The sequence below is a fragment of the Mustela nivalis genome, assembly GCF_964662115.1.
Source record: "Mustela nivalis genome assembly, chromosome: 2".
NCBI lineage: Eukaryota > Metazoa > Chordata > Mammalia > Carnivora > Mustelidae > Mustela > Mustela nivalis.
The window spans coordinates 126092272-126107843 of record NC_139021.1 but is presented as its reverse complement, the minus strand read 5'-3'; the positions used below and the strand labels follow the sequence as shown (position 1 = coordinate 126107843).

Here is a 15572-nt window from a genome sequence, read left to right as displayed (position 1 = left end):
GGTATTTAAATTTAAATTAACTAAAATTAAAAATTTAGTTCCTCAAGTACATATTCCAAATGCTCAATAGCCACATGTGGCTAGTGGCTACTGTACTGTACAGCACAGACAGAGAGAACATCTCTATCACTGCAGAAAATTCAATAATTTTTATCACTGCCCAAGGGACATTTCTGAACTTCACAGACCTAACTGCATTTCTTTCCAAAATATAAAGGGAAAAAAATAATTTCTAAATTTACCCACTTAAAAAATTTGCATAGCATCCAGATGACTCATTTCTTATTTATAGCAGTTTTAAAAATATTCCTCTAAAGGTTTTTTTACTCTTATTATTTCTTCTCACACGTGTGAATTTATGATTGCCTCTACTTAGGACTATACTGCAGAAACACTCATCCCTAATGGTGCCTCTCTCAATTTCTAGATTTCAAAGCCTGAGGCACTATGAACATTTGGACCTTATAGTATTTTATGCTGAAAAAAGATCTTGATTCAGCTACTCTGAGCTAGTGATATCATATTATGTCAAAACCAAATGACATTTCTATACCCACTTAGGCTCTGTATTTGTACATTTTTAGATTGTGAAAATAAATTGTTAAATTAAAGGGTCTATAGTCTCAATAAAAATAATTGGGTTCCACATGTCTTTAAACATTCTTGTAATGGTTTAATCCATTATACTTTCTTCCTCTTTATCAGATATCATTTTAAAGATATAGGGGACAGAAGACATCAGAGATGCAGGAGAAGGAAGTGACCAGTGCATGTCTGAAACAGACCTTGTTTTCTCAAAACGGTCAACATTTCTTTTTTCCCACCTTGGTATTTCTGTGCCCTACTCCCAGCAATTCTTGACTTTTCATCTACTGCCAAATGATGACAACTGGCATACACATCTGTAGGGCCTGCTACCTGACTCAAGAGCCATTTCCAAGGTGGGCTGTGACTGCCAAACCCTCCCACTTACGAAGGAACATCTTAGAATGCAAATAAGTCAAATGGCCACTGAATCAGGCCAGCACTGATTCATCTACAAACTTTGGTTTCTTTAAGGAGTATGATCCACGAATTATTTAGAGCATACCTCACAAATGAACTCACACATTCTTGTCAGTTCTAGTGTTCTGCTGTGCAAATCCTGTCTCCAGAGGAGGAATTTCAGAAACCAAAGGAGAGTGACTAATTTTAGGCTTCTTCCATTCTCCTGGTGGACTGACTGGTATGTCACTGATAGTGAGCATATTATAAGTAAATGTTCTGCTGCTGCTGCTTCTTTTTCATTGCTCTCAACTGCTCAAGAGTTCTCCGCAGACACTGGACTGCAGAAGCAGAGGTTGGGCAGTGAACTGCAGGTATGGTCCTGGGTTCACATGGGAAGACCACACCATCCACCAGGGGTTTGCTTCAGGCTGATTAAAAGTGAACAGTGACCAACCCTGAGGTATCTGGATTTTAAAAGAGCTCTTGAGTAACCAACCCTATAGCCCCAAGTATTACCAATATGCTCAAGGCTTCAAGGAAGGCCAAGTACTATAAGGAAAAGCAAAAGGGGGCTGTGTACACTCTTTGAGGATTCCCAACATTTTCAACAGCCAGTACCGCCTCAGAAAATCGGGTTTTCCACTGTGTATTTTCTTATGGGCCCAGAATAGAATGAATGTGGGAAGAGAGAATTAATGCAGTATTGTGAACTTCAAAAACATTACATAAATCCTAAGTCTGTAACCACTTTAAAGTGACCAATGTGACCACTTTAAAGAAGTGTAATTATAAAATAATCATGCTTAAAGGCAGACCTATTCCCTCCAATTTTTATATCTTCAGCACAAAAAGCCCATTAACCAAGAAATTATGTTTAAAATAAAATGTTAAGTGGAAACCTTCCCCTTGACCTCAGAATTCTAAATCACATCCACAATACGGCTGCAAATATGTAGTATGGCTTAAGCAGACAGGGAAAATATGCAAAAATGAAAACAGTATGATATTGAGGCAGACGGGATGGGTGATTTTATTCTTTTTCTCAGTAATTTTTTCAATATTACAAAATTAGAATTATAGATAGTATAGTGAAGTTTTTGTTTGTTTTTTAAGATTTAAATACTGTTTATTATAAACTGGATGGGATCCTGATTTCTTTTCATTTCCTCCAATGCCTGGCTACAAGACAACTCTCCAAATGAACATTTTCTATTTTTACAGTGATGTTTTAACTGTAATGTTAACTGTAAGAATTTCTGATCTATTTCCTGCTCATTTCCCTTCTAAACCAATCCCTCACTCCAATGATCAAAAGAAACACTGTTTCTCTATTTTGAGGGCACAAGTGGGGCATTATAGTTATTTGTCAGTAACAATGCTAAAATGTATGGAGGTTTTGTTTAAATTGATACTATTTTATTTATTTTCTTCCTATTTGGTTTAAATAACATTAAGCCAAAAGTATAAAACAATGCAGAAAGGTTCTAGTTTGAAGAAGAAAAGGCATGTGGAAACGGTACTTTTGGTCATTAGTGAATAAGGAGGAAGGGAGTTCCCATCTACAAGGTAAGTCGATATTCCAGATTTTAGATCCCATTCTCCATGGAATTATATGTACGCTGCTTATGCTAAAATTGATCCTAAAAATCGAAGAGAAAGCAACAGAAAGATTATGATGAGAACATAAGAATCAAAGTAATTAAGAACTATTTTGCAGAATATTTTACATTAAGACTGATCCTCACTAGCAGGAATGTCCTAAAAGCCTTCAGGTGACTCAAAGTTCTCAGGGTTTGAATTTGGATAGGCCCAGAACATCCATTTAAAGTGGTTAAGCCGCTGCCTTCGGCTCAGGTCATGATCTCAGGGTCCTGGGATCGAGTCCCGCATCGGGCTCTCTGCTCAGCAGGGAGCCTGCTTCCTCCTCTCTCTCTCTACCTGCCTCTCTGCCTACTTGTGATTTCTCTCTGTCAAATAAATAAATAAATAAAATCTTTAAAAAAATAAAATAAAATGTTCCATTTAAGGGGCACCTGGGTGGCTCAGTGGGTTAAAGCCTCTGCCTTCGGCTCAGGTCATGACCTCAGGGTCTTGGGATGGAGCCCCACATCCAGCTCTCTGCTCAGCAGGGGGCCTGTTTCCTCCTCCCTCTCTGCCTGCCTCTCTGCCTACTTGTGATCTCTGTATGTCAAATAGATAAATAAAATTAAAAAAAAAAAGTTCCATTTAAAATGGGGACACTAGGGACATCTGGGTGGCTCAGTCATTAAGTTGCTGCCTTCAGCTCAGGTCATGATCTCAGGGTCCTGGGATTGGGCCTGCATGGGGCTCGCTCTCAGCAGGAAGCCTGCTTCTCCCTCTCCTACTCCCCCTGCTTGTGTTCCCTCTCCTGCTGTGTCTCTCTCTGTCAAATAAATAAATAAAATCTTAAAAAAAAAAGTAAAATGAAATAAAATGGAAACACTTGTAGGAGCTGACTGGGTCGGACCTTGGCTTCAGCACATTCATGCTCTAGGAAGGATTCTTTAGCTGAGAAAAGGGGCCTTGTATGTAGGACTAATTGTAACTGTTAATCCTGAAGAATTCTGCCTTTGTTTAAATACTTCATATCCTGGTGAAACACTATGTTAAAATTATTATATTTTGTGTTAAATAAGGGGAATTTACCATGCTTATCAGCACCTTAGGACAAAACTTTCAACTGGAGCTCCTGGGTGGCTCTGAAGGTTAAGCGTCTGTCTTCGGTTCGGGTCATGATCTCAGGGTCCTGGGACTGAGCCCCAGGTGGAGCTCCCTGCTCAGGGGCAGTCGCAGTCTGCTTCTCCTTCTCCTCCCTGCTTGTGCTCTCTTGCTATCTTTTGTCTCTCTCTCTCTCTCTCAAATACATAAAATCTTTAAAAACAAAAAACTTCCAACCTAGTCTCTTCATATTTTAAATTAAGAATTTAAAAACAGGGGTGCCTAGATGTCTCAGTCTGTTAAGCCTCCAACTGCTGATTTTTGCTCAGGTCATGATCTCAGGGTTCTGGGATTTGGAGCCCCCAAGTCGGGCTCTGTGCTCAGTGGGGAGTCGACTTGAAAATTCCCCACCTCCATCCGCCTTACATGCTCTCTCTCTTAAATAAAAATAAATAAATCTTTAAAAAAAAAAGGAATTTAAAAACATAATCAGTAGTCTTTGTAATGTTACACTCTTCTACAGAATAATTCTTACTATATTGTTCAATAATGAACAGCTATTAAGGTCTATTTCTTGTCGCTCTTTGACATATTACATTAAAATGTAGATAAGGTTAGTTCCAAGTTTTTAGGGACACCTCCTTTTCCCCTAAGGACATTTGACAATTAATCTGATTAAGTCTAGAATGGAACTGACTGCATTTTTATTAGGTGAATAATATATTTTAATGCCTTTTTAAAAAAAAAAAGATTTTATTTATTTATTTGACAGGGAGAGAGATCACAAGTAGGCAGAGAGGCAGGCTCCCTGCTGAGCAGAGAGCCAATGCAGGGCTCGATCCCAGGACCCTGAGATCATGGCCTGAGCTGAAGGCAGAGGCTTAACCCACTGAGCCACCCAGGTGCCCCTATTTTAATGCTTTTAAGATTAAAGCAATATATATTTATCAAAGGACATTTGTAACAGAGGAAGATATGAAGAAAATAAAATCATTTGTAACCCACCACACCAAAACTGTTTATACATATTCATATATCATTTTAAGATTTTTCTGACTCAAACTTTTTTTAAAGATCTTATTTATTTATTTGACAGACAGAGATTACAAGTAGGCAGAGAGGCAGACAGAGAGAAAGGAGGAAGCAGGCTCTCTGCTGAGCAGAGTGTGGGGCTCGATCTCAGTACCCTGGGATCATAACCTGAGCTGAAGGCAGAGGCTTTAACCCACTGAGCCACTCAGGTGCCCCTGACTCATACTTTTAGATCAAGCTTTCTCAGTCTCAGTATTATTGCTGTTTTGGGCTGGAAAATTGTTTGTTGAGGACCACAGGATATTTATACAGCATTCCTGACTTCTACCCTCTAGATACAAATAGCAGCACCCCTCACTGTCAGCTGTGACAACCCAAAATGTCTCCAGACGTTGCCAAATGTTCTTCTGGGGGCAAAATTCCCCCCCACTGAGGACCAACCACTGTTTCAGAGGTCTAAGAGGTTTTAGAAGTCAGGTTTTACCTCTTTGATTTATAGGTGAGAAAATTAATACTTAGATCAGTGCAGGCGGTCTGCCCAGAATCTCATGACTAATTAAATTAGGGTAGAATCGGGCTAGACAATGCAGATAACTAGACTATTAGTAAATTAAATATTCATTATAACATTCTGCTTCCCAAGATTGTAGGGAAAATAGCGTGACCTTTCTGTTGTCAGGACAAATGCTATTTTTTTTTTTTTAAATGGATGGTACAAAGCAGCTGAATATCCTCAAATCCTCTTACAAACAGAAAGCCTTTAAAGCAGACAGCAAGATGTCAGGAATATGACCTAATCAGCATCATTTATAGTTTATTAGATTTTAGCAATTTTACCTGTAAGACTCTAATTTCTGTGATAATTGATTTTTTTAAAATAATATCTGCTAAAGAGTTCACCAAGAAAAGGCTGCCAGAGAAAATTCAGAGATGGTTAATATGACTAATAGTATTTTTCTTCCTCTGTCCTTTATCTGTGTTGCTCATCTGTAAAAAGCCACCTGCATTTCTCATGTGAAAGCTATGGAATGTTGAACGTCCTCAGCAAAGTCCTTGAAGGTCCTTCATATGTGTGTGCTTTGCTCAGCCAAAATAAACTTGTACACTGACCTTGGGAACAGATGCCTGGTAATGAGGTCATAGAACTGAGTAACATTTTCAGAAAATTGCTTTACAGTGTCATAAATGTTCTGATTAGATTCCTATTTTCATCTTTAACATGCTCAGGTGGTTCAACCTGGGAATCCTAGGTAGGGCTATTACCCATCTTTAAAGGTCACACCAAGAGTCCAATCATTTTTAGCCTGAAAGATATTTTTAACAAACTATAGGTTGTAAAAATCTTAAATTAATTCTCAAGGCTTACTATTGGCTTTCTTGAAGTTTCTCCTTAAATTTGACCTACTTCCTATTTCAGTTTCAATTTACTCTTTAGTCTGAAATGTCTGGTTCAGTGATTTCTTCCATCATTGTGCATTTCTTTGACCTCTCCAGAGATGAAACTAATTTCACTTACATGAAAATAGGCACAGTCCAACTTGAGGCAAACAGTTTTAACATAATGCTACATTCAGCATATTTAATGACTATTTCTAATGAATAAAAGCCAGGATGGCTGAAGCCAACATTCATACTGGGATGGAGACAGCTACCTCACGCACAGTGATCTTGATAACAAAAGGACCACCACATCACAAACAAGAAGGGAAAGTTCCAAAATGAATTCAAATTATGGGACATGTGTCTGATTTGCAGTGGTAACTCAGATGATTCTTATGTTCTCTATTTCCTGCCTTTGAAGTGGGGAGGTGGTTTTATGATGCTAAATATATAGATAAAAACAAACAATGAATCACAAAGAAGAAATGCTTGAATAGCCTTTCTAAAGGAAAGCATTTCTGTGAGCTAATGCCTATTTTAATAATGGGAGGGCGGGGGTGGGGGGGAAGCTCTTAGCCACTGCAGATGAGATAAAATTGTCAGTCAGTAAAAACAGACCCTCAGCGAGACAGCAGCCTGTGAGAGGAGGGACTGTGTCTGTCTTGCCCACGGCTGCACGCCCGGCACCTGCTGTATAGCAGGCACTGAACAAACCCATGTTGAACAAATACACAGGATGCCAAACACCGATGACAGCAAAGGATAAAATACAAATAAACGAGGAGACAATGAGGAGAAGATAATAAAGTAGGGATTTCTGATTCCCCACATAGAGGCTTTGGAAGTTATAACCATAAGTTAAGTAAAATAAATATCCCATGAAGTGGTCGCAGTATGTAGAAAGCTGTCTCACAGAGTTCCGGAACTAGAAATGATTCTTAGATGTTAAAGAGAGGAGGAAAAATGGGATTTCTATGCTTTTCTGTTTCCCAGAACAATGTTCTAAAAAGTCCATATTTTCTAAGCAGTGTTTCAAGTTGCAATGCCATGGAATCATATTAATGATGCTTTTAAATATGTAAAATTCAGAAAGCATCTTCTTGGGGGGGTGGTGGTTTAAGACTTGTACCAGTTGACCCTTGAACAATGTGGTGGGTATGTGCATCAACTCACCGGGCAGTAAAAAAATCTGTGTCTAAGTTTTGACTCCCTTGAGATTTAACTAATAGCCTACTGGTGACTCTAAGTCACACTGACAACAGTTGATTAACATGTACTTTGCAGGTTATATGTATTATATACTGTCCTTTTACAATAAAGTAAGCTAGAGAAAAGAAAATGTTACTGAGAAAATCTTATTAAGGAAGAGAAAATACCTATACACAGTACTATACTGTATTTACTGAAGAAAACTGGTATATAATTGGATCCAACAAGTGGATAGCCTTGATTGTTCAAGGGTCAATGGCACTTCATTTGTGAAGTCAAATAAAATTAAATTTTATAACAAAAGCAATAGGCTTTCTTGTTTTCCTGTCCATCTTCTTGCTGGCACCATTTAAAACCCTCTACTTTCCTATCTGGCAGGTGAGGGTTTTCTTTCTCTTCCATCTCCTCTCCTTCCCTCACCTTTTTGATAGAGCAAAATCACAGCTGTTCAACCTGCAGTCTATATTCTCATGATTATGACGTGCATGCTGTTTGCTGCTGGGCAGAGTCATACTCCATTATTATATTTGCTTTCCTATGTAGCTTTCTTCTCCAGAGCTAACAATATCCCATTTTTAAGTATTCATTTGATCAGTTGTCCTATGTCCTTGGTCTTAACATTGCCTCTAGCACATTTTTCATGGTGTCTTAGTGTGTCTTCTGGTTGACTGGTTGGAGCATGTGCTGACCGGTTTAAGCATCATTCCTGCAGGGGATTAAACCTATTAGATACTCTCTTCCCGTATTTTTCCCTAAGACCCCTGTCCTGGCACCCTGAACCCATCACATCCCATCTTGGCCTGCTGTTTTCTGGACTCGCACATTCTGCATGTTCATCCTGGGAAGGAGTCCTGTCACCTTCCTTCTGTGTTGGACGCCCTGTCTCCTAGATCCTGTGGGTTTCCTTTTCCATGGATTAGTCCCTAATTTTGGCAGAGCACAGTACCCTGACAAAGAACACACACGAAGTCAATTTTGTGACTTTGCATGCTTCAGAAACAAAAAAAGATTATTTATTTTCTAGGCTCACACATGACTGAGAGCCTGACTGTTATAGAATCTAAGGGTAAAAATCATTATGGTATCATGGATGGTATTACTCTTCAGTCTTCAAGCTTTCATTGTAACTATTTAGAAATTTAATTGCCATTCTGATTCTCGATCATCTGAATGTGACATACTTTTTATCTTTGGAATCCTTAACATTTTTTTCCTTCTTTCCTTCTTGTTTTGGAATATTCCAGTGACCTTGCTCCTAGTTGGTCTTTTTTTTTCATACATTGTGCTACGTATTCTGTGGGCCTTTTCAATCTAGAGGTTCATGTCCTTCAGTTTTGGGAAGTATCACTGTATTATTTCTTTGATAACCGCATCTGTGATCACTTGATCATTCTTAATGCAATACTTCTGGGTATGTAATTTGAATATAATTTTGATTTTTAAATCTGTTGATCATATTAATTGTACTTGAGCTAAAGATCACTCTGAAAAATTAAGGATCATTCTGGAAACCCCACTGAATATTTGACATCCCTTCACCATTGGTTATTATATAGAATCACCACTTAATTAGAATATTTATTCCCACAGCATTGGTATTTTGGCTCAAGATAACCGGGTTGAAAAAGCCTAACACAAAAGCTGGAATATTACTTAATCTCAATTTAACTTAATAGCAACAAACCCAAATTTTCACTGGAAAGAGAGGGAGAGACGTTGTTATTAATGTTCAGTGGAGTCCTACTATATTTTGGCAAGCACTATGCTTTTGTATATGCTCTCACAGATAGGTAGGTTACCCCCATTTTATACATGAAGCAACCAGTGAACACAGAGGTAAGTAAATCACCAACAGTTATTTAGAAAGTCACACTCAGCATTTTCTGGATCTGAAGCCCATTTTCTTTCCACATACTACACACCAAAATCAATTATGCTATGGTATTTAAAATAAATCACATAAAAAACTACATGCAAAGAAATCCAAACGCCATAATGCGAGTTTTCACAGAAGGCACACATTTGATAACTTCACTTGCAAAACATGACACATGACATTAGTAACTAGCTGAGTAAAATCTCAAGTTTTAAGAACAGAATTTTTCATGCCTTATTTTGAGTAATCAGTTACCTCAAATTGATTGAAGTAGGGGTGCAGGAGTAAGCCAGAAATCCTATCAAGATATTGCCATCGAGGGGGAGGAGAGACAGACAGAAAGAGGGGGACACCAGAGACAGGGAAAGAAAGAATTGTCATCTTTACTAGAGGTGATTTACTCAATCTTACTTTAAGATTATAAAGTAGGAAAATTATGACAAAATGACATCTTTAGGTATGCCTTTCTATATTAACTAGCTCTCATTTTGTGATCAATTAAGACTTCCAAAATACTGAGTAGTTACCAAAAACATGCATTAAAGTATTTTTTAAATTATCCACTTGTTCTTTCCTGCATTAAAAAAATAAGCAGAAAGCAAAATTCTGCCAAAATTTTATAATGATCTGGAATAAAGAGCCACCCGACTTTGTCCATTGGCTTTAATGTGACACTGAATAAAACACGTAACTGAACAGTTACCTTCACGGCTGCAGTGACAGCAGCAGTGGCTGCGAAAGCCAACCCTTGGCGCCCGAAGTTGACCACCGTCTCATAGCCCCGCTCCTTGGCTTGTACAATATAGTCATCGATCTCCTGGGGAGAAACAAATAGACTCACAGATAGAAAGTTGGTGTGACAATAGTGTCAAGAAGCCAAAAACGAGGACCTTCCCCCGCCCATGAAATGACAGTTTCACTTGTTTTATAGCGTAAACCATGCCATGATGTACATTTCTAACAAACGATTTGTAGAAATAATTTATGTATCTTACCCTTTCCTTGGAAGACAGAAGCGGATGAAGGAATTTTCTATATATTAAACTTGCTCCTTTGGTATAGGGAGAGAGCAGCCACACAACAAAGGCAATCTTCAGCTCATAGTACAGGGGGAACCTAACAAGAAAAAATTTGAAAAAAACTGCTGGTGAAACTAAACTACAAGGAGGAAATCACATATGCACACACTCACGAATGCAGTAAGATTTTTTTTTTAAAGATTTTATTTATTTATTTGACAGACAGAGATTATAAGTAGGCAGAGAGGCAGTCAGAGAGAGGAGGAAGCAGGCTCCCCATCAAAGAGAGAGCCTGATGTGGGGCTCAATCCCAGGACCCTGGGATCATGACCTGAGCTGAAGGCAGAGGCTTTAACCCACTGAGCCACCCATGCGCCCAGCACACAAGATTTTAAGAAAGTTCAATCACTGAGTTAAGTCTTCACATGTAAAAGTGAGCAATTAATGAAAGAACTATATTTGAACTGACTTAATTTCATTAACTATAAATGAGTTCTAACCAAAGAGGGTTAGATTCTCCTGCAGAGAACCAGCAACTTCTAGTACAAGATTCTTCTGTTGAAGAGACCATAGGCAAGATGCCAACGGACTGTAGTGGTCCAGAGGGAACATTAATAGCATCTACCCAGGGCAGTGAGGGGCACACTCAACCCTGCCAAAGGTTGGTACCTGACATCTCTCTGTGCACCAGGACTCAGTTTTACATGCTCCAAGGGCACAAAGTTACGCCATGAACACATTTCCTTCTCTTTCTCAGAAGCCCCTGAGAACTTCCCTTCCAATCTCATTTGGCTGGAACTGCAACGCTGGGCAGACAATCCTTCACTTGTAAGGGGAATGGAATTCCCATGTGGTAGACTGGGAATCAGAGTTATCACACCAACGCATGCCCCTTTCCATGTGACTTTGCAGTGCTCTCTCTCCCTGTAGGCTGAGTGTACTTCCTCGAGCAATGACTGTGGTGTAGGCATGTGACTTGCTTTGGCCAACTTCACGTCAATCTGACATATCACATGCACGCAAAAGCTTCAGATGCCCCTTGACTTCCTCGCCCTGGCAGCTCTCAACCTCTTGCTTTGAATTTTTGCTGTCTGCCATGAGAACTGCTGCTTCTTCAGCCTTGGTCCTCAAACAAGAAGACACTTAAAACTGAGCTGAGCCCAGCAATGCTGCAGCCAACCTTCTGCCCTTAAATGACATGAGCAAGAAATATGTGTTTGTTTTTCTAACTCACTGTGGTTAAAAGGGTTGTCAATTGCCACGGCAAAAGTGAACTAATATACTGTAGGGGACTAGCATCCTTGGGCCAGGAACTATTAAGATATGTGGCATCTGAACAAATCTGGGCTCTCCTGACAAGGCAGAGGGGTACAGGGCAGTAAGGAATGACTGTTGTGTAGTCAACAAAGGGTCTTTGCCTGGTGCAATTACAGAGGAGTTTCCGGACTTCCACTGTTCCTGGTAAACTTTTTCTACATCACTCGATTTTTACTCATGCATACATGCTACATCTGCAATCAGGAAAAAAATGAGATCTTGAAAAAGAGAACCTCAGAACTTAAGAGACCTAGCATGGTTTGAAATTGTTCTGCCCCTTAAAACCAAATAAAAACCCTCCCCTAAAACTCTACATCAAACACCGAACAGGTAAATGAATGAGCTTTGGGTTAGAGGAAGGACTCCTTAGGTTTCAAATCAGAAGAGAAAGATGGGTGCAGACACAGAGAAGTTCATGAATGAGGGCAACTTGTTAAGAACATTTAAGCCCAGTGACTTCTCTATTTTTTTCTACCAATCCAACGTGACCTAATGTGCTATGAGAGTATGATGAGAAGAGCAAAGCCACAGGAAGACAGTTTAAGGAGAGAACAGCAAATGTTTGAAACAGAGGCAGGAGGGCATGGAGGTAGTGAGTAAAGGGAATGGGGAGGTTCAAACCGATACCTATATGGGCACCTGGCTGACGCTCTGGGGGGCTGCCTTTGGGAGCCCAGGGAAAGACACAAAGTATTAGGTTTCAAGATTTTAAAAGGAGGACCTCTTCAAGTGATGATAAGGTTTAGACAGAAATACACCAGTGAAATATGGCACAAGGAGATTCAAGTTGTTCCACTTGGTATTACTTCTTGGTAAAATGTTAAATCCTTGAGGATATAAACATGCTTTAATTTTGTCTCAGCTATTTGGAACAGAACAGCCAAGGAGCTGGTGGTGAGTGGGTGTCCACGTGGATGCTGACGTCATCCGGTCTGAATGTTTGTAGTTGAAAGTTTTAAGGATGGGGAGGGAGTGCTAGAACCAGATGCTGTGGGCTTCAAAGGGGGAGTCATTTAGGAAGTGATAAAGAAAAATAGCCTGAAGTCATCATGTGGAAAAAGGATAACGACAACCAAGTTTTTCTATTCCAAGATACGGGGACCTGTGTGGGATGTGGCAAAGAGCAACCCATGGGGAGAAGAATGAGCTGCCCTTATCATGAGGGGGGGCCTGTAAGTAAAGTAATGTTCTTACATGGAAGCCAGATGAAAATGAAATGCTGGATAATTAGGGAACTTCATCCAATTCACTTGGTTACCAGCAAGAGTAGGTAAGAACTTGGGACACCTGATAAGGAGTCTATAGTCTGGCCCTTTTCAGTGCTAGAACTTACCAAGCAACTGTTTGATCTGCTACTGTTTCAATCACAGTATACAGAGCAAACACAATCCAGTACATCATCCATCGGACCTGGAAATAATAAAAATGCTTATGAAATAACAGACTAAGATTATCTGCAACTCTCAATAATTACATATGTATTTTTAGATATACAGCAGGCTGGAACAGATGCAGAAGGTGATGGTTTAATTCTCAACAGGTTTATGTCTGTGTTCCTCATATCCTTATATCAATAGTCTTGGGATAGAATATGAGAATCGAAGAATAACAAATCTCTAGTCCTGACACAATATAATGTAGGAATTTGAAAGAATCAGAACAATAGGTTAATTTTTCTTAAGCGGAGCAAAGTTCTTTAAAAGATCTTATTCTTATCTATATGCTTCTTCATGATGATGAGTAGCTATTTATTATATAGTAACAACATAATATGATATGATCATATTTTAATCTGTATTGGTCTTTTAAAGTTTGCATTCCTTAATCCTCAAAATATAGAAACTGTTGAGGAACCAAAGAACGATCCTGGGTTTGTTAAATTCATAAAGCTAGTGACCCAGTTTGAAAGTCAGTTAGTTATTCTTTTCCCTGAAGCTCCTTGGGCACCTGTAACCTCTCACACATCATTTCCTTCTTCTATCAACACCACAATGGTCATTGCAATAGAGTGAACATTTGCGTCCTTCCCCTCCAATTTGTATGCTGAAATCCTAACCCTAAATGTGTATTAGGAGGTGGACATTTGAGAGGTGATAGGTCACGAGGGTGGAGCTTATCTCATAAATGGAGTTAGTGTTCTTCTAAAAGGGCCTCCAAAGAGATCTCTCTTCCCTTCCACCAAATACAGAGAAAATGGCCTTCTATGAACTAAGAAGTGGGTCTCACCAGACACCAGACTTGCCTTGATCTTGGACTTCTAGCCTCCAGAACAGTGAGAAATAAATTTCTGTTGTTTATAAGCCACCCAGTCTATGGTATTTTTGTTAGAGTCTGAATGGACTGAGACGGTAGTTCAGGACATTTCTACCTCTTGCCTGGAATATAGCATCCTAACCGGTCCCTGAGACTCCAGTGTCTTTCTGTATCAATCCTTTCATAGAATGCTACCAGATTAATTTTTCTTGAACTTACTTCTTCAACTACACTTTTCAAATTACCTGAGCACGGAGACTCTCTTATCACAGGCTGGATTTTCATTAAGGATTACAATCTCTGATCTTTTGCTCAATATTATAATAATGGCCAATACACAAAACCATGCCAACCATGGGCTAGGGGTACTGAGTATATCACATATTAAATCATCCACTCTCCACAACAATACACAAGGAAGGAAACATAATTATTTCCACTACAGATAAGGAAATAGTGACAGAGAGGTATAATGACTTATTCAAGGTCACTTAGCCAGAATTTGAATCCATTCTGCCTGACCCCGGATTTGGTGCTATTAACTATACTATGTAGAGAAAGAATATATGAGGATTTGCTAAATGTGAGATCCAAGAATAATTGCTACTTCCTTTGTTTCTTATCCCAATGGGATGACCAAAAAAAAAAGAAAAAAAAATTAGGTCTCTATAAATAGCTAGAAAATTGACCTAACTATTTAGTTTTCCTATAGAAGTTTGTTTGGGTATTCCATAGACAATAGAAACTATAATTCAAGTGACTTTTATGCTTTTCTCTTTACATGGACAATTCAATTAAAAACAGCCATGAATAACTTTTGAAGCAATGTATCATGAAATAGAAATAATAGCAATTTGCTATAATTTATAAACTCCTGAAAGCTTAAAAAATTTGCCCAAAGCAAATAATAGAGTATATTATCTATATGAGAAATACAAGGCAACTGATTTACAATGATCATCTCAAATTTAAAAAGAACAGAACAGCCCAAATGTACTCTTTAGTAAGTTTTTTTTTTTTACTTTTCATGAGTTCTCATAAATCGCTCACTGCTGCCAATTCCAAACTTTTGTCCAAATATGGGGATTTTCTTCCAGGACTCACATCCTATGTGTATTTTTTCCCACCCCTCCCTTTTTAAAGGAAAGTGATACTCTTCCACGAGTTCATTCACCCAGCCTTCCAGCTCCAAACACGAACTCAGCACTTTTCCCTCTCGACTGTATCCAGAGGGTTAGCTTTCAATCTGACTGACTAAAGCCTCTCCCAAGAAAGAAATGAAGAAAAGAGACTGTAAGCAGAATAATGAGCTTTTCCACAGTTAGGAGGGATCTTAGAAGTGACACAACCCTTTACTGAGAAAAACTGAGAGACAGTCACAGAGAGAAGCGCTCCCACTGGGCCTTGTATTCCACCCATGGTGGGACTCTGGAGGAGATGCCAAGAACCCCGAGAGCTCCCTGGGCAGAGCTTGAAAACAAATAATACAGTAGACTCTTACTATCTTTTTTTTTTTTTTTTAAGATTTTATTTATTTATTTGACAGAGATCACAAGTAGGCAGAGAGGCAGGCAGAAAGAGAGGGGGGGACAGGCTTCCCACTGAGCAGAGAGCCCGATGTGGGGCTCGATCCCAGGACCCTGAGATCATGACCTGTGCTGAAGGCAGAGGCTTTAACCCACTGAGCCACCCAGGCACCCCAGACTCTTACTACCTTGAGGCCAAAATAAATAACGTGCACAAGGCCAGTGAGCTAAGAGATGGCTGGAGGAGGCACAGACTTCCCTGAGGTGAACACAACAGCTTCTCAGTGAAAGGCG

The 15572-nt window shown here is 39.2% G+C and overlaps 1 protein-coding gene across 2 annotated transcripts in view; it reads right to left on the bottom strand.

Annotated features, from left to right (window-relative positions):
- REEP3 (receptor accessory protein 3) overlaps positions 1 to 15572 on the bottom strand; it is a 96710-nt gene that overhangs the window by 14465 nt on the left and 66673 nt on the right. For both annotated transcript variants that reach the window (XM_082720128.1, XM_082720127.1), the window contains exons 3-5: positions 12833 to 12909; positions 10159 to 10279; positions 9867 to 9980 (exon numbers count right to left, since the gene is read on the bottom strand). In XM_082720128.1, the coding sequence (XP_082576254.1) occupies positions 9867 to 9980; positions 10159 to 10279; positions 12833 to 12909 (312 nt within the window). The remainder of the gene's footprint in view (positions 1 to 9866; positions 9981 to 10158; positions 10280 to 12832; positions 12910 to 15572) is intronic.